Source organism: Cyphellophora europaea (genome assembly GCF_000365145.1).
Source record: "Cyphellophora europaea CBS 101466 unplaced genomic scaffold supercont1.2, whole genome shotgun sequence".
Lineage (NCBI taxonomy): Eukaryota > Fungi > Ascomycota > Eurotiomycetes > Chaetothyriales > Cyphellophoraceae > Cyphellophora > Cyphellophora europaea.
The window spans coordinates 2751761-2775101 of record NW_008481808.1 but is presented as its reverse complement, the minus strand read 5'-3'; the positions used below and the strand labels follow the sequence as shown (position 1 = coordinate 2775101).

At 53.4% G+C, this 23341-nt stretch overlaps 14 protein-coding genes across 14 annotated transcripts; 4 read left to right on the top strand and 10 right to left on the bottom strand.

The window, feature by feature from the left end:
• Positions 1-33: 33 nt before the first annotated feature.
• Positions 34-716, top strand: HMPREF1541_02562 (uncharacterized protein; the record flags this gene model as incomplete). Its single annotated transcript, XM_008716917.1, has 2 exons — positions 34-374; positions 443-716. The coding sequence occupies 2 exons, from the start codon at positions 34-36 to the stop codon at positions 714-716; spliced, it is 615 nt and encodes a 204-aa protein (XP_008715139.1).
• A 1231-nt stretch (positions 717-1947) lies between these two features.
• Positions 1948-2568, top strand: HMPREF1541_02561 (uncharacterized protein; the record flags this gene model as incomplete). The annotated part of the gene is made up of 2 exons (XM_008716916.1): positions 1948-2137; positions 2183-2568. 2 exons carry the CDS (start codon positions 1948-1950, stop codon positions 2566-2568), a joined length of 576 nt encoding a protein of 191 aa, XP_008715138.1.
• A 15-nt stretch (positions 2569-2583) lies between these two features.
• Positions 2584-3333, bottom strand: HMPREF1541_02560 (uncharacterized protein; the record flags this gene model as incomplete). The annotated part of the gene is made up of 1 exon (XM_008716915.1): positions 2584-3333. One exon carries the CDS (start codon positions 3331-3333, stop codon positions 2584-2586), a length of 750 nt encoding a protein of 249 aa, XP_008715137.1.
• Positions 3334-3567: 234 nt separating this feature from the next.
• HMPREF1541_02559 (uncharacterized protein) lies at positions 3568-3879 on the bottom strand (the record flags this gene model as incomplete). The annotated part of the gene is made up of 2 exons (XM_008716914.1): positions 3568-3782; positions 3864-3879. The coding sequence occupies 2 exons, from the start codon at positions 3877-3879 to the stop codon at positions 3568-3570; spliced, it is 231 nt and encodes a 76-aa protein (XP_008715136.1).
• An 826-nt stretch (positions 3880-4705) lies between these two features.
• HMPREF1541_02558 (uncharacterized protein) lies at positions 4706-6568 on the bottom strand (the record flags this gene model as incomplete). The annotated part of the gene is made up of 3 exons (XM_008716913.1): positions 4706-5965; positions 6015-6500; positions 6554-6568. The coding sequence occupies 3 exons, from the start codon at positions 6566-6568 to the stop codon at positions 4706-4708; spliced, it is 1761 nt and encodes a 586-aa protein (XP_008715135.1).
• Positions 6569-7905: 1337 nt separating this feature from the next.
• Positions 7906-8719, bottom strand: HMPREF1541_02557 (uncharacterized protein; the record flags this gene model as incomplete). Its single annotated transcript, XM_008716912.1, has 2 exons — positions 7906-8637; positions 8690-8719. 2 exons carry the CDS (start codon positions 8717-8719, stop codon positions 7906-7908), a joined length of 762 nt encoding a protein of 253 aa, XP_008715134.1.
• A 254-nt stretch (positions 8720-8973) lies between these two features.
• HMPREF1541_02556 (uncharacterized protein) lies at positions 8974-10401 on the top strand (the record flags this gene model as incomplete). Its single annotated transcript, XM_008716911.1, has 2 exons — positions 8974-9473; positions 9546-10401. The coding sequence occupies 2 exons, from the start codon at positions 8974-8976 to the stop codon at positions 10399-10401; spliced, it is 1356 nt and encodes a 451-aa protein (XP_008715133.1).
• A 348-nt stretch (positions 10402-10749) lies between these two features.
• On the bottom strand, positions 10750-11874 carry HMPREF1541_02555 (uncharacterized protein; the record flags this gene model as incomplete). The annotated part of the gene is made up of 1 exon (XM_008716910.1): positions 10750-11874. The coding sequence occupies one exon, from the start codon at positions 11872-11874 to the stop codon at positions 10750-10752; it is 1125 nt and encodes a 374-aa protein (XP_008715132.1).
• Positions 11875-12488: 614 nt separating this feature from the next.
• Positions 12489-13794, top strand: HMPREF1541_02554 (uncharacterized protein; the record flags this gene model as incomplete). The annotated part of the gene is made up of 3 exons (XM_008716909.1): positions 12489-12675; positions 12728-13177; positions 13223-13794. 3 exons carry the CDS (start codon positions 12489-12491, stop codon positions 13792-13794), a joined length of 1209 nt encoding a protein of 402 aa, XP_008715131.1.
• A 1712-nt stretch (positions 13795-15506) lies between these two features.
• HMPREF1541_02553 (uncharacterized protein) lies at positions 15507-15890 on the bottom strand (the record flags this gene model as incomplete). The annotated part of the gene is made up of 1 exon (XM_008716908.1): positions 15507-15890. The coding sequence occupies one exon, from the start codon at positions 15888-15890 to the stop codon at positions 15507-15509; it is 384 nt and encodes a 127-aa protein (XP_008715130.1).
• A 1349-nt stretch (positions 15891-17239) lies between these two features.
• HMPREF1541_02552 (uncharacterized protein) lies at positions 17240-18601 on the bottom strand (the record flags this gene model as incomplete). Its single annotated transcript, XM_008716907.1, has 1 exon — positions 17240-18601. One exon carries the CDS (start codon positions 18599-18601, stop codon positions 17240-17242), a length of 1362 nt encoding a protein of 453 aa, XP_008715129.1.
• A 1512-nt stretch (positions 18602-20113) lies between these two features.
• Positions 20114-20601, bottom strand: HMPREF1541_02551 (uncharacterized protein; the record flags this gene model as incomplete). Its single annotated transcript, XM_008716906.1, has 2 exons — positions 20114-20316; positions 20376-20601. 2 exons carry the CDS (start codon positions 20599-20601, stop codon positions 20114-20116), a joined length of 429 nt encoding a protein of 142 aa, XP_008715128.1.
• A 451-nt stretch (positions 20602-21052) lies between these two features.
• Positions 21053-21268, bottom strand: HMPREF1541_02550 (uncharacterized protein; the record flags this gene model as incomplete). Its single annotated transcript, XM_008716905.1, has 1 exon — positions 21053-21268. One exon carries the CDS (start codon positions 21266-21268, stop codon positions 21053-21055), a length of 216 nt encoding a protein of 71 aa, XP_008715127.1.
• Positions 21269-22400: 1132 nt separating this feature from the next.
• HMPREF1541_02549 (uncharacterized protein) lies at positions 22401-22952 on the bottom strand (the record flags this gene model as incomplete). Its single annotated transcript, XM_008716904.1, has 1 exon — positions 22401-22952. The coding sequence occupies one exon, from the start codon at positions 22950-22952 to the stop codon at positions 22401-22403; it is 552 nt and encodes a 183-aa protein (XP_008715126.1).
• Positions 22953-23341: the final 389 nt, after the last annotated feature.

Below are 23341 nucleotides of genomic sequence, written 5' to 3'. Positions count from 1 at the left end.
CAACGCACCAACATCCACCCAAGCACATTCAATATGCAGTACGCTCTGGCAGCCTCTACCCTCCTCTTCGCCACCACCGTCCTCTCAGCAACCCACGAGGTCCAAGTCGGCCCCGGCCTCACCTTCAACCCCGACTCCATCAGCGATGTTGCCGAAGGCGACGTCATCGCCGTAACCTTCGGCGCCGGCCACGACATTGCCCAATCCACTTTCGCCGACCCTTGTCAAGCAATGGAAGGCGGCATCTACTCTGGCTCTTCGCCCTCTGACGGCGACGTCTTCTCCTTCGAGGTCAACAGCACAGACCCCATGTGGTTCTTCTGCAGCGTGGGCCGGCACTGCCAGGGAGGCATGGCTCTAGCCATCAACCCTACGTGAGTATCCTCCCCCCTTACCGACTTTTGGCCTCACCAGTACGGAAAGCTAATGCACGCCCTCGCAGCGAACAAAACACAATCGACGCGTACAAGTCCGCGGCCGCGGACACCACCTCTTCGTCACCTTCAGACGATACTGTCGTTGGCGGCACTTTCGGTGCCCTTGAGAGCAGCGCCAACTCCTCAGACAGCTCGTCGGCCACCTCGAGCGGCTCTTCTAGCAGCACCGCCACGGGCGCGGAAGCCTCGTCCACCGGTGACTCTGGCGCCGCCGGCGTCCGGACAGGCATGGGTCTCCTGGCCGGCGCCGTTGCTGCTGCCGCCGCTTTCGCGCTGTAAGCTGAGATATGCTACAGGGGCGCGGTGGAAGTGTGGATCGATTGGCTTTCTGCAATCAGGAATGTCAGTCCAACGCGGGAAGCTGCAGTACATGCATCAGTCTTGATCTGTGGTTCGATCACCGTGGAGATGACACGGGAATTGGCCACGGCTTGCGGTTTGCCAGTGGGTCAAATCTAGAACACACTTCGTCGTGGTGTATAAACAGCTTGATCCACCCAATGATGATACGACTTTGCCTCAGCAGGCAGTCAAAAAAACAGCAAGTGCCTTTGATTCAAGCACACCCGTGCAAGTGATCGCATCGCGGTTGAACAGCGCTGACCACTGCCCTCGCCGTGCCTCGCGTACACGCTGCTGCATCGCCAGCCGGGCCTCGAAAGCGTTTTATCTAGACCCTGCCAGTGTAAGTGCGAGTGACCGGCTTCGCAAAGCCCAAAGCGTTCTGCCAGCTGCCCCATCTCTGTGCAGGGCTATTCGTGCTCTGTAGCCGCCGCAATCGACAAGTGAAGGCTCAGCCGCCTATCATCCTCCTGCGCGAGACTAAGTCTGTCCTTACCAATAGACGCCCTGTTTGCCTTGGTTGCCTGACAAAAAGTCGCAAGGCTTGAGTCCCAGCAAATTTGTATCCTCGTTCAGGGCTACTGCATGTGCACCTGACCGGATACTGCTTTTGTAGACTTACCACGGGCAGCAAGGCCTTCGCTGTAGAACGCAATACAATGCCGTGTGCAGCTCTGCTGTATTGGCGGGGGATGATGGGGGCTGTCTATGCAGAGCTGCGTTTTACGATGGAAGTGTTGGATGAGAATCGAAGCGCTTCATTATGTTATGCAGACAGCAGACGAAGCTGACCAGGACGTGCATTTCAGCCAATAAGGAGCGATTTGGAGAAAGCTGGTGGGAGAGTTCTAGAACCCCTCGCGGGACCGGGGAGAATGACGCCAACAGAGAATGCCGAAGAAGTGACGCTGCCTATTCAGAATTTACAGTGGTGATACATATATACAGCGAGCAAAGACATCGCCAAGACGGGCTTTCGTGTCTGGTAACCTCCTCTGAATACCTTACACTCGCCAAGGTGGGAGGCCAGTCGAGTCTCAAATCAAGAACGTAGTTCCTAGTCGACCCGCTGCTCACTCCCGCATCTCAGACGGGTAGCACTTCTTCATCAAAAGAACGAGTATGGCCCGTAAGACTAGGTCCCGCGCAACGTCTGAGAGTCACTGATATGCTGACGGCCGCCGTAGATCAGACTTACCCAGGCGACCTGCCGGTCCCCGAAGACGATGGAGCCTGCAAACATCTGACCGGCGCCGCGATGCCAGATCTATCGCTCATGATTGCAAAGGACCCAACCAAGACGGTCAATCTGTCCAAGCAACCAGGCCTCACGATTGCGTTCTGCTACCCTCGAACTGGTAGGCTGTCCAGAATCGTCGCCTTCCGAGTTCTAACACGTCAAGCTGCCCCAGGAGAGACTGTCCCTGACAGTTGGAACGCTATACCCGGCGCCCGCGGCTGCACGCCTCAGGCCTGCTCTTTCCGTGATTCCTTTTCCGAGATTAAGCGCTTGGGGGTCTCGCAAGTCTTTGGTGTTTCGACTCAGTCGCCGTCGTATCAGGCTGAAGTGCACGAGCGGTTGCATCTACCATATGACCTACTGAGCGACGAGGATCTTAGGCTGCAGCAAGCGCTACTCCTGCCGACATTTGACTGGGATGACGGGAAGCTCCTCAAGCGGGTGACTCTGGCGATCGAGAACAGCCAGATCTTGAAAGTCTGGTATCCCGTCTTCCCGCCGGACAAGTCAACGGAGGCTGTTGTGGCGTGGTTGAAGGAGAGAAGATGAGCCTCATCCATAACTTTACATGCCCTGTGGGAGCGGTATTGTAGTCAACACCCCATTCTTGTCGTACCTCGCCTTAAAGAACGTGTAGCTCAACGTTATTGTCTCAATGCCGCGCATCGCCGGGTCATTAACAAAGTCGGGATCGATGAAGAAAAAGACGGGCATATCGACGGTCTCGCCTGCGTTGAGCTTTTGTTCTTCGAAGCAGAAGCATTGAATCTTGCTGAAGTACGGAGCGACTTGAGCGGGGGTGACCGAATATGTTGCAACGCCGATGATGTCTGCTTCGCTCTTATTCGTCGCGGTGTAGAAAGCCAACGCAGTCTCCCCAGGCAGCACGCGAACTTCGCGCTGCTGAGGTGTGAATTTCCAGGGCATGACATCTGATACCGAGCCATTGAACTTGATCCTGAGTCTTTTGTGGTTCTCGACGGGTCGCAGTCGTTCAGCCGGGTCTCCACCGTTGTCGTGAGCCTTAACAGGCTGACCAGACCAACCAGTTTGTTGACAGATCATTTTGTACAGTGGCACGGAACCATAGGCAAGAGCAAGAGTCCCTACACAGACGCTTATGCCATAAATCATTGCTGTCTGATTCTTCTTTGCATTATCGGCGTACATTCGCTGGGCGACATTCGAGTGTGGTTGCTGTCGGAGCAGACCACTTTTCGTGAAGCTGCGGGTTGAGGGTCGACATGCTGTGAATAGTGATGATCTTGGAGCCGAAGTGATGCGCCGCAGAGGCGTGGCCAGAGAAGCTGTCATGATATACCGAGAGGAAGGCAGTAACACCGATTCACTGCAGAGCTAGATTCGTCCGAGGGAGTCAAATGATTGCTGCGCATCAGGTCCGAATTCGAGGTACCAACTCGCCAAGCTTTACTTGTGGAGTCAAATGTTTGTTCATTCACTGCCTGATATTTTGTGTTACAACACTGAGACATTGTCAAGACAAGGGTCTGCAGATTCATTTTGCAAGCAATCCAGAGAGGCTGCATTCTATTTCTCCTTCGTAGCCTCGGCCTCTTCCAGCGGGTCGTCTTCTGCACTTGTCACCTCAGGGTTGACGCCCTTCCCGCCCTTGTCGCCTATGGCTTTGTCTAGCTCGTCTCCGCCAACCATTCCCTCGGTTGCGGATGGACCTGATTGTTTCTCCTTGGCTGCCTCGGCCTTTTCAAGAGAATCCGTCTTCTCTGTCGTGGCTTGAGTGCCCGCTGTGGTGATGGTACGTCAGTAGTTTTGCTTGCGTGTGGCGGTGCATGGCTGCAGCTGCAACCATGGGAGAGCAGACGTACATCGTGTGTTGGGCATTGTGTGATTGTTCCGATATATGTCTTGTGCTGCAGGTCTGGAATCTGGTTGTGTGCCGGATCGCTTTGACTGCTTCGACTACGACACTCCAAGCACAATCTATAACCCCAACGATAGGCTCATCCTTATATGGTCACGAACAACGAGGTCCCCGTTACTCCCGCCTCAAGCAGCCGTCATTGCTGCTGCAAACCTGTTTGTGGCTGTTCGTATGTGGCTGTGACATCACATAAATCAGAAGCAGCAAGGGTGCGCTCTGCGGGGAAGGCACGATCCATCGCCGATGTAGATCAGATCTTAGCCTCCGAGATCATACTCTGCTGAGTCTTATGGACAAAGGGGAAATCCTTGGTGGAATCATGTTCCCATTCTCACGCCGGCTATTCATCTGAGACCGCTCCATCCACACCTCAGCCTCACATTCCTCAACGACTCTTGGGCAACAACTGTAATGTCACAGGCTGTTTCAGGACGCAGTGTACTGTTGGGATCCTCTGAAGAGGCCAGATCCGAGTGCCGAGCATATGGCGGGCCCGGCCACAACGTAAACACATCAGACGAGGAGTTTCTTGTACTTAGTATAGTCATATCAATCGTTCATTGTTTACCTAACACAGGAGCCAATGTTCTCTGTCTCTGCGCACTTTATGCGGGTGCCGAGTAGATACGCTCATGCAGCGTGTGGGTGTCCCCGAGATGTTCAAATTCCCCCTCTCTTGTAGATTCTCATGTACCATATGTTCCCGTCCAGTCTTGTCCAGCGCCACGCTCAATATTAAAATGTTGAAAAGATCCTTGCAGATCAAAGTTGTAGAAATGTCGGCCCCTAATACTTAATCCAAACCTCCATCTTCCCCATTTCACTCTTCTCCATCTTGGCTTGGCTTCTCACGTGCTGCAGAAGCATGTCGAGATCATCCTGATCGCCCATGGTAATCATGTCTCCATCCTCTATGTCTCGCATCTTGATCTTGAGAGCACTCTTGACAGCAAACTTCTCGCGGATCTTGCTTTCAAATTCACCAAAATCCACGAGTCCATCGGCCTGCATTATGATGTAACGAGTGTCTTCATTTGCGTGGACTTTGCAACGGATTTTCCGCATCTCCACCCGTTTCTGCCGGACCGACATCGCAGGCTGCATGCGAGATTGAGGTGGCGATCGGTTATTGAAAACGGGTTCGAATCCGGCCATATCCTCTGGTCCGACTTCTGTATCATCAACGTAATCATCTTCGTCAACCTCGTCAAGCATATACGGGCTACCTTGCGCCTGCGAACCCCGGGGTCCGCCGTAAATGTCTCTCGACCGAGACTGAGCATAAAGCCCATACACATCATCGACTGTGTCATGGGTTTGATCTCGTTCGAAGCGTGCTCGAGGCTGCTCGCGAAAAAGTGGCGCAGGTGCCGGTGCTCTGGTTGACATCGATCGAGAAGGGTATGGCTGTCGCGCCCCTCGTGGTTCCGAAGCTCCGCGGACAGTCCCCATTCTTGGTCGTTCCATGTACTGGGGCTCTCCATAGCTAGCTCTGGGCGAGGGCATATTAGGCTCGCCCGACCGGCGGGCGTAGCCTCCGTTGTTGTCAAACGTTTGGGATCGACTAAGCATGCCTGGCCTGGGCTCACCCTGACCTCGTGGCGGTGGCGGCATCATGTTACTGGGAGGGTTGCGCATGGACGCCGATCGCATAGGCAGATTGTTCTGGTTGGAGGGAGCTCCACCACTGTTGCGACTGCCACTGCGAGGCTTCTCGGCCTCGGGTGGTGGTGTGGGTGGAAAGACGTTGCGGCCCATGACAGGTGGCGCACTGGACTCGCGAGCTACTCGACTTGTAAGACTTCTCTGGACAAGATTTGTGGCAGCGTAGCTGATATTCTCTGCGGGTCGATCATCCTTGGCTGCATCTGCCTTTTGCAGTGCCTGCGCTCGCTCAGCACCGGCAAACCCGACACCAGTGTTGGCACTATCAGCGGTCGCCACCAAACGGGCTTTGCCAAGGTAGTCCTTGGTTTTCAAATTCTTGACCTTAGCTTCGTTGGGCCTGTACACAACCCCTACTGGGATACTGAAAACCGTGTAGCCCTGTATAGATGTCAGCAAGCATCTACGTTGAACGGTCAGATAGTCTCACTTCTGCTTTCTCTTTGATAGCATCGTCAATCACATCGTGGTCCGGGGTCATCTTCTCTTTCCTGGCATAGCCAAAGTCCTGCAGTCCAGGTTCCTCTTGCTGCAAGTAGATATAGCACAGACCACGGTTGAAAAGGACTTCGCAAGAATATAGCTTGAACTTAAGCCCCAGCTGATCATAGTCAATGTATGTGTTTCCGCGTAAGTAGAGTAATGTGTCGTTGAAGTTGGCGAGAGCTTCTTCGAAGTCGCCCAGAAGAAAGTTCGAGACACCCTGTTGAAAGTATGCAACAGCAAGGTATTGATCTAGCTTGATCGCTCTTTGATAACACTCCACGGCTTTCTCATGCTCGCCGATGGTGGCATGAATAACGCCGCAATTAAACAATATTCGGGAGGTGTCTGCAATGTTGTCGAAGACCCTCAAGGATTCTTCGTACTCGGTTTGGTCGTAGTGACTGAGTGCCTGCACCCAGGTCTCGATTTCCTGTCAAGCGGTCAGCATGGGCCGTGGATAGCATAAAGGTGTTGCGAGCTCACCTGCTTCAACGACATTGCGGCTTGAGTTGCCGTGTCAGTATAGGAAAGAGGCGGCGGCTTGCAGGAGAATGACACTACTGTAGGCCAGCAGGCTGCGTAGAAAGAAGTAAGTGCACCCTCGCAAACAGGACTGGTGCCACAAGTAAGACGTTTCGGAGTGCAGACGCGAGCCGGGGTCGGGGATATATGAGACGAAAAGCGTAGGCGCAGGCTTGGTGGACCTAGATGGTTGGCTAGGACCGTGGTGTGATGCAGCAGGGTGAACCAGAAAATAAGATTGACTGGTATCGCAGAGTCTGGCGTGGGCCGACCCTTGTTAAAGCGAGAGTCGTCTTGGTGCTAGAGATCCAAGGGACATAAGCGCCTGCAGAGGTGAAAGTCGAGGTCTGGTGCAGAGGCGCCAATGTGCTGTTGGCGGAGAAACTGCAGCGATTGGCCGGCGCTTGGAGATGCGGCCTTGGGGTCAGAAATTCAAGAACACTAGAATTGAATGGGTGCCAGCGGCAGCAATATTACAAGTCAATGTAGAAGTGAATGTGGGAGAACCAGCCCTTGCTAAGAATGAAGGTTGAGGGCAACGATTATGTCGTCTTGATCTCTGGCGGAAGAAAAGCAAGGGGAATGCAGCTGAGTTTTGTGATCGGAAGGGAGGCAGGTGAAGGGACGAGAGAGGGGGGTGGTGCCCTGATGGCCCCGGGCCCGCGCACGCGTATCGATACTCACGTTAGGTGGGGTTGTTTCGGCTCCATTGGCGAGTCCAAAGCTGCCTCACACCAGAGAATTAAGGTCTTGTTCGGGGCGGCTGGTGCATGGTTCAGGGGGCCATCGACTGATCGGTGTTGTGTTCCAGGCTAGTGGTACGGCTGCACCGATCCCCTCTCTGGTCTGGGATAGGCCAACCTTGGTGACAATAGAGCTAGTCGCACTGCTGTCACCGCCATGGTGTGAACAGATGCAGACCACTAGTAGTAGCACCACTAGTAGCACCAGCATCACTCGACAATGGCTCCAAGGCTTGTCATCGGATGCATCAATAACATGTGCACAACCGGAACCACGGAACCCGAACGAGCTGCTACAATGCGAGGAAACGTCTGTGACACGTAAGAGGGCAGTTTCAACATTGTTCCCACGGATTGGCCCGCTGAACCACTGCCTACCATAGGCCACGGCTTTGGACTTCCTCAAACACTCCCAGATGCATCTTTCAGGGGTAGAGTAGGGTTTCCCTACACCAAAGTCAGCCTGAGTCGATGGACCAGCTGCATGTGCAGATCATTCTAGGTCAGATGCGACGCATGGTGCCGGCATTTTGGGGAGCGAATGCTTGTCTGGTTGCCGCCGTTGGTTCATCATAGCATTCCCTGGGCTTGTTGCTCCTTACGCTCTTCCCAGACAGTCTTGCCTGAACACGAGCAGACCACTTTATCGTTGTCCCATACACCAGCACTTCGGGCAACGACCCCCACAAGTGTGTCAGGGTCGTCTTTCAAGAACGGCCCATCCATCTCCTTCGACACCACCATGCCTCTGCCGATGAGCTCCCAGATAGCCACTGGTCTGTCGAGGAAATTATTGCCACGCCCGTCTTGACCTACCCGAACGCTGCCGAACACACCTCGCGGTTGTGCTTGTCGCGCAGCTTGGTCGAAGCCGCCTATTTTTTTGATTGCTTCCCAAATTCCACCCGTTGAAACAGCACCTTGGGAGATGTCGCCTCGCTCGCGCACTGTGGCATAATATGTCCCAGGTGAGACTCCTTTTAATGTCAAGTCGACCAGAGTCTTGTTTTCACCCACCTGTACCATTCGTGCTAGACCCCGGACAGGGTCGCTAACCGTGGCCGAATGTGTTTCCAAGATACAAACGCCGGCTGTACTGGAGGAGCCACTCCCACGCAGGATCGCGTCCCGGCCCGTAGATTCGATGGCGGAAACGATGGCGGAGGGGGCTGCTGTACCTTCGATCAGGACTAGCTGGTCTTTCAAGTTGGCTTCAACCTTGTCTATGCCATCTAGTTGGTTGAGTGCCTGTGTCACAGACTGGACGCAGCTGTCGCAGTGTAGGGGGACTGCGAAAGTGGTCTGAGAATGTTCTGTCAGTCACTCTACGATTATGACCTGTGTATGCGCGTACCTGGAACGATGGTATGCCCAGACTGCCCATACTTGCCGACACAACAGAGTTCTTCAAGCTGTCAAGAATGATGAGGATAGTCGGTGGGTTCGTGGCCTATGCAGTCCTCCGCAGATCTTAGAAATCCACACGACTGATCGCCGGCATTGCGTCAGTCGGTCATTTGAATCCGCCGCAACTCCGACGAGGCTATACTTATGCCCTGCAAGGCTGTGAATTTTCAACATGCACCATGCGATCGCGCTGTTGACACGCGACAACAGAGCATCACTCCCGCGGCCAACATGTCGACCAAGGCCTCAAGGTGGGCTTCGACCGAAGAAGATACCGTCGTTGCAGAGCGACGGAAGCAGGAGAAGCAAGAGAAGAAGCGCCTGAAAGAAGAGAAAGCACGACGCGCCGCTCAAGCACCTGCGGCTCAAGCAGATACTAGACAGGAAGACGATGACGGTCGCCCTTCAAAGCGACGACGTGTATCTCAGTCGCCACCTGCTGCACCCGAAGCGCACCTTGTCTCTTTGCCCGCCGGCGGTTTTGGACCCAGTGCTTCGATCTCTGAGTACGAATTGCTGAATGCTATTGAAGAAGGCTCTTACGGCAAAGTCTCCCGCGCGCGGACTAAGTCGACTGGTACCATCGTGGCACTCAAGAAGCTCAAATTTGACAATGCTCCGGGCGATGGTTTTCCTATTACCGGGCTTCGGGAGATTCAGACCCTGAAAGCTTGCTCTCATCCACACATTATATCTCTTCTTGAAGTCGTTGTTGGGCCGTCACTCTCAGAGTAAGTCATGCATCCCCTGGACTGAAAAGCGCCGATACATTCCCGTATTAACCACTCCACCCTTCACACCAGCATCTACCTCGTCATGCCGTTCTTCGAGCACGACCTCAAGACCATTCTCTCAACCCTCACGGAACCATTCCTACCGTCCGAAACCAAACTGCTGCTCACCCAACTCACTTCCGCCCTCCACTACCTTCATGCTCAACATATCCTTCATCGAGACCTCAAAACCTCGAATCTTCTCCTCAATAACCTGGGCACCCTCAAGCTCGCGGACTTCGGCATGGCGCGCTACACCTCGGTTCCCCCTCCCCGACATCTCACTCAACTGGTCGTAACTCTGTGGTACCGTCCACCAGAACTACTCCTCGGTACCACATCATATGACTCGTCCGTAGACATCTGGTCCCTAGGCTGCATCTTCGCCGAGTTACTCACAAGCGACCCGCTCTTCCCCGGCAAGAACGAAGTCGATCAACTCTCCCTCATCTTCTCCTTATTGGGGACTCCCACCTCCTCCTCGTGGCCCGGTTTCCGCTCCCTCCCCAACGCCAAGGCCCTGCACCCCGTTCTCGCTAAAACACCCGAACTCTCCTCCCGCCTCAACGCAAGTAAGTTCCCATATCTCTCCTCCGCGGGTCTGCGCTTGCTGGCATCCTGCCTGAGCCTGAACCCGATGAATCGTCCTACGGCGGAGGAGCTGTTGAGCCACCGCTACTTCACGGAGGAGCCGCGCGCCAAACCGAAGGAGATGTTCCCCACGTTTCCAAGCAAAGCCGGGCTGGAAAAGCGGAGGCGGCTACCAACTCCGCAGGCACCTGTCAGGGGGGAGGCTCCGAAAATTGATGAGAGACAGCTGGCTGGTATCTTTGAAGGTGTTCAGCATGAGGGCAAAGGGGGCGGATTCGCTTTGCGTGTTGGCTGAGAAGGCTGATGGTTAGACCCTGGCCAGAGCGAATTTCAAGAGTCATTTCCTAGCAAAGTAGGTCCAGGTCTTGTTGGTCTAGGAGTCCAGAGACTTCTCTCCAGTTGCGGCACCTGACATGGCGACGTATCTGCCACGCGAGCATCCGTGCTGAAAGCATCAATTACATGCAGTGGATCAACTCCCATGATATGGGCATCTGGAGACGGATGCACGATGCTGTTGGTACACGCATTGAATTTCGAAGCAACGTTGAGCGTCGATGACTTTGTATACGCTGTTGCACATGTAGCCGCTTCGAGGCCCAATTCACCTCCTGATGCATGACATCTCGGCCTGGCGAAGTCGTCACTGTGTGATAGTCTCAGCTGTTTCTGAGGCCAGATCTCGTCTCCAAAGCCCCTGGCCTCGATATGCCCAGCCGTGCACAGGCTGTTCTGTCAGCCATCTCGTAATGCCTTCCTCGATCGTGTCCTTGAGGCCTGTTATGCACACATCTGGCATGCTGAGCTCTCTTAGGCTTCTGTCCGGCCCGTCCGTTCCGCTTAGATCAACCACCGCCGATCCTATCAGCGTCAAGCTCGTCTCAAATTCATTCCATGGATCGTTGACATCGAAGTGATGCCCACTCGCCTCGAGCATGTCTTGGAGAACTGTGCTCTGTGGATCCGGTAGCAGCTTGATGGTGATGGCCTCGATCCTGGGCATACAGTTCTTCATAATCTCGGTAATCTGAGCTACATGGGTGTAGGTGGGGAATATTGCAACGAATGAAAACGACCTGATGTTGCACAGCAGGTGTAAAACATTGTGTGCTGGATCCGGCCATAGCGGCGAAGGCGTACTTCGCAGGAAGTATTCGTATGTAGTGTAGGCTAGAAGCGAGCAAGACTCGTTGACTAGAAAAGAGCTCCAGGGTCGCGCATGAAGAATAGACGTGTGATCTAGCGCAGTGCTGCTTGTAGTTGAAGGGTCATAATGGAGCTGAATGGTCTGGAACGGGATCTTGAAGGCCCACGCATCGGAGAGCTTGATGGGCTGGCTGACCACCTCTGCGAAGACATTAGGCGGGGCGGTAATGGTGAGCGTGGACAGTCTGGGGAATTGTTCTAGGAGACGGATCCACCAGGCGGGTCGTTGGTGGCTTGAAGGCCCATGAAGATAGATCTGTGCCGTTGCTACATGTAAGGCGAGGTCGTTGCTGACTGCAAAGGCGAATATACTGCTCAACCGGTCGACAGATGATATGAAGATATGACGAAACAGTAACGGCAGACAAATCTTTCGCAGACGGTGGTTCAGTATCGACGCCTTTTTCAGTGGCGTAGATGCGACGTGCTGCACTTGTGGCCGTGCCGGTAACGCCATGACGTCCGTAAGCGAAGGCGGCATTGAGTCCAAGAAAGCGAAGACATGGCCGATGATTTCGTTTGGCAGGTCGAGCAGCTGCAGTGATGGTCGTGGTTGTCGCATCGTATATACGAAAATCCCTCGCACTCGCGTGTTGAGCCCGGTGAGTTGGCATCTATCTATAGCGATGGAGGCATTCGGTCCTCAGATGCTTCCGCGCGGCCCTTCAACCAGTGCTAGAGTCGTCGACTCTACAGCTGGCCTTGACGAATCCGCCAGTGTGGTCTTTTGAATAACTGGATCCTTAGGTGTCGATATGGTGACACTATTATTGTGATAGAGGTGTGTACGTCGTCGAAACGATTTGATGGGCCGGGCCTTCGCCGCCAAGATAGCATAGTGGCTGTAACAAGGGCCACTTGGACGCATTGAGAAAGCCGAATAACATCCTGGCAGGAGGTTACCCACCACTTGCCCATCGCTGAGGGGCACAGGTGGGGTATCTAGCGAGAACGACATCAGTATGGATTCCTCCTCGATTCATGCGAAGCATTGGCACGTCGGCAGTGAAAATTGAGCTGTTACTCCATCGAGTGGTCACGATCAAATGGGCTGGATCGTTCCTGCCAGCCGCCGTGTAACCACTCCTCTTTTTCTACCCTCTTCAAATAGCAAAGACGCAGCAAACAACACTGTCCGTACTTTCGAGTGATCTATAGCTTATTACCACTATCATTATGTCTTCCAAGCTCCACCGCAACCCACCTTTCCGTGCGGAGCACCTTGGTTCCCTTCTCCGGACTGACAAGTTGCTCGATACCCGCCATGCTTGGGAAGCTGGTAAGGAAACCGAGGCCAGCCTCAAAGCTATCGAGGACCAAGATGTCAAGGATATAGTCAAGATCCAGCAGGACCTAGGTTTCCGTGAGTTCAGCAGAATGCCCCTCGCCAGCCCATGCCTGACTAGTTCCCCTAGGTGGCATCACTGATGGAGAGTACCGCCGGCATATGTTCTGGGGATCTTTCTGGCCTGGCCTCGTGGGCATGACAGAGATTGCTGAACCAGAAGCGTCCCTTTTCCGCATGTACATTCCTGATATTGCTGCTTTCACAGAGGCGGGCTACAAACCAGGTGAGACTGTTATTTGCACCGGCAAGATCAAGCACAAGGGCAGCACATACACCGATCAATTCGACTACCTCAAGGGCCTAGTTCCCGCCGACAATGTCAAGGACCTCAAACTGACTCTAGCGGCACCCAATTGGTATCATCTGCGGTACAAGCAGGGGCGCGCTTATCCTTCGAACGTTTATGCCAACGATGATGAGTACTTTGCCGACATTGCGAAGGCGTACCAAGATGAGCTCTCAATTCTGTACGAGCACGGCCTTCGTAACGTCCAGTTCGATGACCCGAACCTCGCCTGTGAGTGGCCACTTAGGACTAACTAGCCTCAGCTAACCGTTCCAGACTTCTGCTCCGAAGCTATGCTCGAGGGATGGAAGAAGGACCCAGACAACATCTACTCCGCAGACGAGCTTCTGCAGAAGTACATTGCCCTCTACAACGACTGTGTCGCGAAAATCCCAGCGGATATGCACGTGGGAGTGCATCTCTGCCGCGGCAACTTTGTGAACAGTCGGCACTTCAGCGAAGGCGGGTACGACCGTATAGCAACAAAGCTTTTCCAGGAGCTCAACATGCATACCTACTATCTCGAGTACGACACCGCACGAGCAGGTGGTTTCGAGCCGCTTCAGTACCTCCCCAAGGACAAGAATGTGATCCTAGGCGTGATCACGTCGAAGTTCCCAAAACTGGAAGACGAAGCTGAAATGGAGGCCCGAGTTCGCGAGGCAGTGAAATGGATGGTGAAGGGCACTGGCGAGAGCGAGGAGCAGGCATTGAACCGATGTGGTGTCAGCCCGCAGTGTGGCTTTGCTAGCCACAGTAGCGGGAACGCCGTCAAGCATAAGGATATGATCGCCAAACTAAAGCTCGTGAGGAGTCTAGCCGATCGAATCTGGCCTGGACAAGCATGAAACATTGCGTTGCAAGTGCCAGGCACGGCCTGACAGCGCTACGCCTTCGTGCTCAACCACAAGGCTATGGCTCCTGAGCACAACCTGAAGTACTTTATCATATTGACTAGCGCAGGTAATGCAGAATAAATTGCCTTCCGGATCATGTCCAACTCACAACCATCGATGAGTCGCATTGGTCTTGTTCGGTATCACCTCGTGGCAGCTGACTTTGACCTGTCATTCAGACTCGAGCATGTACAACTTTCATTCGTTACGGACTCGGGCGATCCGATCTTGGGCTGCTTCTTCCTCCCATAGGCACGAACCTCCGATCTCAGTCGCACGCAGTAAGCAGCAGAAGGCACATCCGAAGGCGGCAGTGGGGTGTCTGTCCGAGAGCCTTGACCCGGTGAACGAGATCAAGACTTCGCAAGTGTTACGATCAAGCCTTGTGGCACAGGGAATCGTGACTGTTGGCTTAGCTAAAGATACATCCAATTCTACCCCTGTCTCTACCTCCGTTCCCAATGTCCTGCAGGTCACACTGGAGCCACGCCCTTCGTGCTCGTTCCTTTCGAGCCACAGTCAAGACCAACATGCCCCGTATTGGCCACCATCCTCCATCTCCAATGAGTCTAGCCCCGAGGGTCCAAGATCTGTGCCAGTTCAGGGACTTCGCCCGAGCTCCTTACACTCCGTCGGCCTCCCTTCCATCCATCCTCAGCTCTGGTCCAAAAGAGCCAAGATCTGTTAAAACACTCCTCCTAAGCTGCATGTCCACCGCGGCCTCCCCTTCCTTTCGCTTCTCTCAGGGCTGATTCCGCAATTACCCACATGCCATTGTCAGCCCCAAGCATCCCTCACCCATGCTTTCCCTAGGCTTGACGCCCGGTTCTGCCCTCCCACTTGTCGGAGGTGCGTGCTTTCAAACCATTTTTATCGTTGTCTCCTTTGCCCCTGTTATGCTGCTCGACTTCAACTTTTTTGGTCATATCATACCTTTTCATACTTTTCTGGGTCTTTGTTCTTTCATGCTTTTTTTGGTCAGTAATCTCTTGGTGATCGTCGTGTCATGAACGCAGCCCGCAAACCCAAACGCAGGGTGGAAAGAAAAAGACAGAATGCTGCCCATAGATTAGCAGCTCAAGTCGCTGTCGTAGTCGTTCGTCGCCACCAGTGTGTCGTAGTCCTCTCAGAGATCGGAACGTCGTGTGCTGCAGGTCGAGTCCGCGCTAGATATAACAGCAGCATCGTGCAATTTCGTCGGATGATTACGACTCAGGTAGTTCGATCCCCAAGAAGCGCTTCCAAATAGTTCTCTTCTCGGATTCGAGTGGGCAGTGCAAGCCACGCAGCTGGATCTTGGCTTTGATTTAGGCAAACAGACGCTTCTTCTCATCGCTGTCTCTCGGAGCCTTGACATAAGCTGTATGATGCACCATGAACTCTTCCATCAACTTAGTGACTCCGACAACTCGAGCAGGAGTGGCTTGAGATGTGTGCGGAACAGCCTGAGGCTTGTTGGGAACGGTTGAGGACTCGCTGGCTGAAGCATCAGGGGCTAGAGGAGTCGCGCACCGAGGGACCGTGCCAGCATTTGTCGCATCGAGCTGGGGTGGCGAAGAAGCTCCAGAGGGCATGGATTGTTAGGAAACGCTCCTCGAGAAAACTGCAGGTGGCTCAGGAGATGTGGCGGGAGAAGGAGTCGGGCGATTCTCAGACGGTGAAGCTCAGCGGGTACGCTTATTGTCTGGTACTCGATCGCGGCATTGGCGCTTGGTATTGATTGGGCGTGCATCTGCCACCTCGTTCTCTTCTTCGTGCTCCTCGCGATTTCGCTTTCTCGATAAGGTTGCTGGAATGGAAGTAGGGACGGTATTCGATAGAGGACCGACGACACGCTGTCTCTTGTTGCTCTTGCCCTCGGCTTCTTCGGTCTGCTCTTCGTGGCGCTTACGCTTCTGGCCATGCTGATGCTGAAGGTCCCTCTGAACCTGTTTCTTCTCCTCGGCCAGCTTCTTCTCCCGAGCAGATATTCTTTTGTCCATCACCCGAAATCTCGCGGCCTCCATTCTCTGCTGTGTCAATTGTGTCTGAGGGTCTCCTCCGCCCATGCGCGGCGAGTGGTCGGCCTTCACGAAGTCGCAATGCTCAAATCAGTTGTGTTGCCATAAGACGAGGTTGTTCGCAAGCATACCGTAAAGCTCATTGTACCTCTGGTTTGGCATCCTTAACTTATACTTCTCCCAATCTTCAGCCGAAGGAGTAGCATTATGCCAAACACAGTGATAGTCTTCACATTCGCGTCCTTTGCGGCATTCTTCCGCCACCAAAAAGAAGTCCTTACATGGACACCCGTAGTTGATTCGCCAGGGGGGATGGAAGTAACGGCAATGTTTCTCTTTACAGTTGGGGAAGTGCTCGCACATATCGTACCACACACTGGGGTGTAACTTTTCGCATCTTCCATCAGAACAATATATGCCGTGTTTGCAGAAGACTGTCAGATCTGCACCCGGAAGATAATCCAGGGGCAAGTCGTCGAGAATGATAGTGACGGAGCCGGCATTTTCAACAATCTCTTCTTGCTCCTGTGCGTCATGAGAGATCTTGGGGTACTTGGACAGATGTTCCTCCGGTAGGTCTCCAGCAGTCGAAGACGAGCGCTTGCGTTCCGCGCCGACAACTTGGATGGTGGACTCAGAAGCTATATCTAGACCCTAGGATCGTCTATGGACGAGAGAGGTTGCAAAGAACGCAAAGGTGTAACGTACCTTGAGAAGGCTGATGCGGGCCAGGGCAGACGGTGACCGAATTCCTCGACATGTTTCCGGACTCGCCAGACATACTGATCTAGGAAACAAGCCTTGGGATGGTGGATGTAGATGCTGCCGCCGATACGGACGATGATGCTAGTTCGGAGATGATGGAGATGGGGGTGAGGGTATAGGGATGGGGATGCATGGAATAAGTCGAAGTACAAGGGTCGTCGAGAGGAATGCAAAAGCAGAAGCAATAGAACAATTCGTGACTCTCGCAGCGCGCAAACGATTCGATGAGAAGCGGGGTTAGTGGTGAAGCCATGGTCGTCACTTACTTAGAATGGCTGAGTGGTGGTGCCACGTTGAGGTCTTCAAAGGCAGCTGGGAGATATTGCAGTTGACGAGGCTGCGAGGCAAGCCGACTACCAGATAGAATCATTTACCTTTCATGTCTCACTAGAGCAGCCATCTATCCGTTGCAGCTTCAAAGAGGCGTGGAATGAAGAGATGCTCCTACTTGTAGAGATAACTCGTGTCGATGTGGCATTATCAAGGCCCAGCCGGTACACGGGGCGCATCCCTTTTACCAAAGGATCTCTGTGGCCAAAAACTGCGCGATCGTAGGATCTCTTCTGGCACAATGAAGCTTCTCGGGGTCCACGATCGTACGAGACCTCCCGGACCCAGGCTCATCTCGACCCTCAGCGATCAGTCTTGCACAAGCATCTCAGGGCTGTGTCTGTGATGTAGCCTTGGTCATCGGCAAAAGTCCGGTTTTCATCGAATATGTTGTCGTTATACTTCCAGGAAGTGCATATGGCACCACGTACGAACGGCCATTCAACATTCCCAACTTCGGATGAGCCCTCAAGTAGTCTCAGCAGCCACGTTCCCAGGGGATGCTCTGCTCGATCTGCTCTGATGGCCCAGGCGGTTAGGACGCTATCGTCTTGCGGTATGGCTTTGACATCGGCTCGGATCAACAACCTGAGAAACTCAGCACTCGCCGTCTCCATTTTCGCCGCTAGGTGAAACAATCTGACCGGTAGCCGGAGATCGTTGTGAGTGCCTCGAGGTGTCTGCCACCTGTCATTGGGGTCCAACCAGCCGCTCGTCACGATCTGCGAAAACAGGTTCGACAGGGCAAAGAGGGCGTCTAAATTTCTCCCATTTATCGCGCTCTCCATGCCCTTGAATAAAGCGTCCAAGGAAAACATGGGGGCATGGTAATGAACGGAGCAAGCCAGACCCTGTTGAAGCAGTTGGAGGAACGAAAGCTTCTCATCAGTCCATGATGTGTCATCCAGGAGATAATCAGGAATAGCCAGAGCTCCTAGCACTGGGTGGAGGTGTTTCCGGACTTTGACTTTCCTGCCGCGATATTCTGTTACTGAAATTCTGATGAATGGCAGTGTATCATGGTCGCCGGTCTGATCCGTCAACGGTCGATCGCAGGACGTTCGCAATCTCTCATACAGTTTTGAAGTTTTGAGCGCACAGAAGTATTCGTCCATCGCGGCCTGATCATCGATGTCAGGCAAAGACGGCGTAAGCTCCGTGTCCGTTTCGCTTGGAGCTGGACCGTGAATCTGCTCGTCCAATTTGTCGCTATGCCATGCTTGCACCATCGACAGACGCGACAGAGTTGGCATACATCCATCTATTCTGGATCGCGTACACCATCTGAAGCGAAAGAGTTTGAGCTGGAGGTTCGCCCGCTGCTTGCCATCGAGGTACCGGTATTTGGCAGGGAGAAAGTGCTTCTCTTCTACGCTTGCTTCGTCTTCATTCTGATCGGAGTCGAAGAATGCCAACAAGAGGAGGCTCCTGAAGACCGCTTCATTAGATAGCTTGTGGTTGAGTGTGCGAGAAGTGAGAGCCAAGTTTGTCTCTAGAGAGTCGAAGAAGATGTGCTGAATGATTTCAGTTGGTAGGCACTCCAGTCCCGAGGGTGTTCTGTCCAGCGGACGTGTTGTCGAGAGCTCCTGGTATCGGCTATGCAGAGCGCGCTCTTTTTGTCGTGTAAGTCTGCGTGGCGCGGCGAGTTCGCTGGCTGGCTTCATCGGTCGGCCTCGTTGGCCATTACGCCGCGTTTGACTAGTGTTGGTCCCTGCTAGCTGCACTCGAGATCTCTTTCGCGGAAGAAGCATTGCGCTACAACAGCAGAACGCTTTCCGATGATTGCTTCGGGTACGGATTCCTAACGTCTGAGGCGATATGGAAATGAAACCTGACGTTGAAGACATGCCAAGCCCTGTCGGACTTAGACGGTGTTAGTCACCTCAGCTCGGCCTGCGGCACGATGTGCCTGGACATCTAACTATGGTTGTGTCCCAGCCCGCAGCCCAACCCCCTCTTCAAGATGTAGTAAACGAGATAGCATTGATTGTTATTTACTGACACGACTATGACAGATCACTGTCTCGCTAAATCGATCCTTATGTTGTATCCGCTGACAGTCCTCAAACGTCCTCAGAGAGCAAGTTGGGGCGATTTGAGAAAACACTCTGCGTTCCCCCATCATAGAAACAGATTGGCTCTGGCACAATCCACGTTTCTCTAGAGATTCTCAAACAGGCCTCTGATGCTGTAGAATATTTCGCGCTGCTACTCGTGAGCCTAACGCCGGCTCCTAGTGCCAGCTATTGAGGATACGGCGGGCATTCAAGGTAGGCCACAACCTGGATCTGGTCTTTGCCTTTGTCAGCGGCTGTGGAGGGCCATCTATCGGCCTCCTGTAGTCTCCGTACCATCAATGGCAAGTCGATTGCGGAACCTGCTGCCACTGGCTGCTGATCATCCCATCAGTAGATCATTTCATGGCATCTTCACCAGCATGATTAGGTTTGTCTTCTTGTCGTTTGCAATAACACATGCGGGGCTCCTTCGCAGACGCCTTCTGCCGTTCAGAACCTCCTCGCTCTGCTCCTCTGGGCACCTTACTGACGTTGCACACCCAGCTAGTAGTGGCTGAGACGCCTCCGCCAACACGGCTCCCTCCGTTGCTGCCTTCTTCCGGACGGCGGAAGAGGAGCAACCTAAATTCATGGAGGGCGTAGACGGGATTGGCATCATCACCACCATCGACAGCCTCCATAAGTGTGCCTTCACGTGAAGTGGTCCAGGGAGTGAAGATCTGATTGCGTTGAAGGACGGGCTAGGCTAGGGGCAAAGCCGGGAGCATTTGCCGCGAACGAGGCGCCGCGTTGAATTGTTGGGTTCTAGCATGCTCTTTTCGTTGTTTGCATTGTAGTGCCGCTGAACGTAAAAGCCTCGGAGCACATTGCATCACTAGCTGGGGCTGAGCTCACACTTACATGAGCAGGCACTGCTTCGATCTCTTCTGAGAAGGTTGGGTCCCGCCGTGACTGCCGTAGCTTTGGGGATAGACACTTTTCGATCGGAACCTGGCACAGATGCAGTAGTGCAAGAATGGGAGCGTTCCAGTCAGCTTGCGCTCATGGGCTGTTAGCATTGTTGGTGAATGTGGTCTCTCAATCCCACAATCGTTTCATTCGTTCCATGATATGTACAACCATCGTGGTACGCCTCCCATTGCAGCTCTTGCTTATTCACTAGTACAAGGTATTGCCGCCATCGCCACTGGTGTTTCCCTTCCGATGATCCGTGCCCTTCGAACCCAATGCCTGCTGCGGTGTTGGGAAGTTTGTCTTGATCTCTGGACCGCCTTCCGGCCCATCCACACCGGGAATGTAGTTGAATTGCTGGCCCATATAACCCCTCTCTTTGTTCTCCTTCAATAACTGCAAGTATCGATCTGTACTCAAGAGCTTAGCAAGAAGTTTCGTCGCGGGGTGCTCTGACTGTATAGCTTACCTCTGTATTTCCCACATTTCTCAAGATGATTGACGCCCTCTTTTCTGTAGCACTTGCCCAGCTCCTCGCCCACCAGTCGCTTCATCATGATCTGCACCCACTGCTCTCGAACAATGGCATCGCGCGCGTCAACGACGGCGGCATGGTCTTTCATGTCGACATTATGAAAGGTAGGAGGAACCGTCGGCTTCGCCTTTAGGAAGGATGCGGACTCTGGTGTAGGCATATTGGCGGTTTGGCTTGAGATAGGATACGAGGGCAGGCTGTGTCCCAGCACCGCTTTGAGACCTGAGTGCGGCGGTCGCACGTTATCTCCCTGCGCACTCGAGAAGCGGCGGGGACTGTTGCAGATATATCAGCGCGGCACGGAGAGGTCAGCGCAGGCGCAATTTGTCGTGGGGTGAGCTTCGTCCGCGGTAGACAAGCTCCAACGGACAGGTGCAGAACGCCAAGACATAACTGCCCTCTGAAGTTGAGGCTACTGTGATTGGCTCGGAGTGCTGTTAACGGTTGAGGATCTGTCGGTTCTTCCAATATTACGCAGGATTATAGAATTACTTATTCGGACTGATGGTACAACAAACTAACCATGAAGCCATGGCATTTGGCGAAGTGGCTCTATCTTCAAGAACGGTAATGAGCAGTACAGTCATGACGCTGTTTTCAGAGACCCTATCTCACAAATCGTCGCCCTCATCTCGAACAATTACACCCACTGCTTCATGAGGAGGTGCGTTCAGCGACGCTGAGTCTGTGTTTTCCAGACTCTCTGTCGCTTCTCGAAACCTCTTCCGCGCCCTGCTATACGAGCCCTTGAGTGACGTCCGCACTTCTGACTTATTAGATTTATTCCACATGTCCTTCATGTGGTCGAAGGTTGAGGAGGAATCCATGGTGGACTCCGCAGAACCCAGCTTTTGGGGTACGGTCTCCTCCCTCTTCTCCGCGTCTCTGCGCGCAAGCAGTTCTAATTGTCTGGGTCTGCGACCTTCGAAGATGACTTTGTCTCTCCTTGCCTTCTCTAGGAAGGTCTTCTGGAGTTCGAGAATACTGGCATCCTCGATTTGGCTTAGACGCTTTTGGCTTCGTGCCCAGCAGCTTTTGCAGGGTGCTAGAATCCTGCGCGTGTGTAGTGGATGCGTGACTTTCGTTTCACATGGCGTTTCAGGATCTGGAGGCTGCTCTTCTTTGGCATTGATATTCAAGGACTCGAAGCTGCCGATCGTTGTCCTCGGTGTGGAGGAGGGACTGTTGGTCAGACTAGGCGTCCGCAGTGAACGCCGCTTTGACTCTTCTTTCCGCGAGATGGGACAACCAGGCGACGCACCAACAGGGTTCGTGGCCCGCACAGCGTGGCCACAGGAAAATACCGATAGCCCAAAGTAGCACATTTTCCGTTCACTACCTTGGACCTTGATGGCTTGCCTCAATGGAGCTTTTCAAATTGCGACTTTGGGAGGATTTTGTGCTCTGTATAATGTTGTGTGTCTGATTGTCGTCGACTGGTTCGTGCGTTTGATGCCGCGGTTTAAGGGGTAATGTCTCTGGTACGACTTAGCCATTGGGATGCGTGATATTCGAATGCAATGGATGCTATCACAAAGGAGAATGGTAAGCCTAGATTCGACGACAAACGCACGAAGGTACCAAGTACTTGTAACCCGACACTTGAACAACGGCTTTCATAACGGCTTAGACAAAGAGCATTGTTTCGCGACAAGGATGAGACGCTTGGTACCTCGCCCAACTAGCCGATTGCGTTGATGGTATTCAGGCAGCCGCCATGATTTTCAATAATAGTGCAGTCTTAGGGCATTATCAGTTGTTAGGAAGATGATTTGAAAGACGATATACGCTGCTTGTGGGTATCTTCTTGGCTCTGGAGGAGCGACTGAAAATAATTGGCATACTCCCTCGTAGCACACTCTCGACCTGATGTCGCCTTGGAGGAAGGTGTTCGTAGACCCTGACTGCTGCTGTCGCCCTCGTGGATACGTAGGATGATCTGATGCGGAAAATGTGTAATCAAGACGTACCCTCCGGAGCAAGGACGATCTTGGTGCCTCTCCCAGCAAGCGCCTCTCCAACGTCTGCATTCCTGTTGGTCCAATCCTCGGACTCCTCCTCTTCGATCTCCTTTCCGGTCCTTTCCCCACGTCGCTTGAGTTCCGCATCATGCTCTTGTTTCTTCCGGTCCATATCATCCATGAGGTCTCCTTGACCCTTGTGCCCACCACCGCCACCGCCTTTCACGGCCTCTGCTACCTCGCCTTCTCCTGGCGCCCGCATCTGCTCGCCATCCAGTTCTGAGTTCTTCGAATACGGATGCTGGTCTGATTTGGAGATATCGCGCTCTTTCAATGGACCTGTGTCACCTGAACCAAGCGCCGAAGGTCGAGCATCGCCATCGTGAGTAGATGGAACATCGTTGGTAGTCCGCTGTTCGGTGGTTGCCGAGCTATCTGTCGTTCGAGCAGCCGCGTCCTCGTTTGCAGTCTTCGAAGCTGGATTACCGGCTTGGTTGAGGCCGGTCTGTTGCGTGGGCTGAGCCGGCTCGTCGGGGCTCAGGGCTGACATATTGGAGGATTGTAGGAGACTCGAAACGCCGGACGACCGGGAATGATTCCTGGTATGTTTGCTGCCCGTATTTCGAAGTGGTTGAGTTCGAGAAGCAGACAGTCTTACAAGGGAATTAGTCAAGTCCGACAATATATCGCCGTAGTGCTATCAGTATTAGAATGTTCACGTAATTGCCGCGTACGAATTGTTTGTGGTCCTTATCTGCAAATTATCGCCATCAAAAAAAGTGTCGAGTAAGAGGGGTTGATGCTGCGAGTTGATGTCATTGTTTGCCCTCTGCGTCATGACAAACTTGAAGAGTTGGGGGTCGTTTTAGGCGAAGCTTAGAAGCTTACCTTAGGCACATCTAGCACTAACTACGCCAAGCATTCATTGCCTTCACTAAA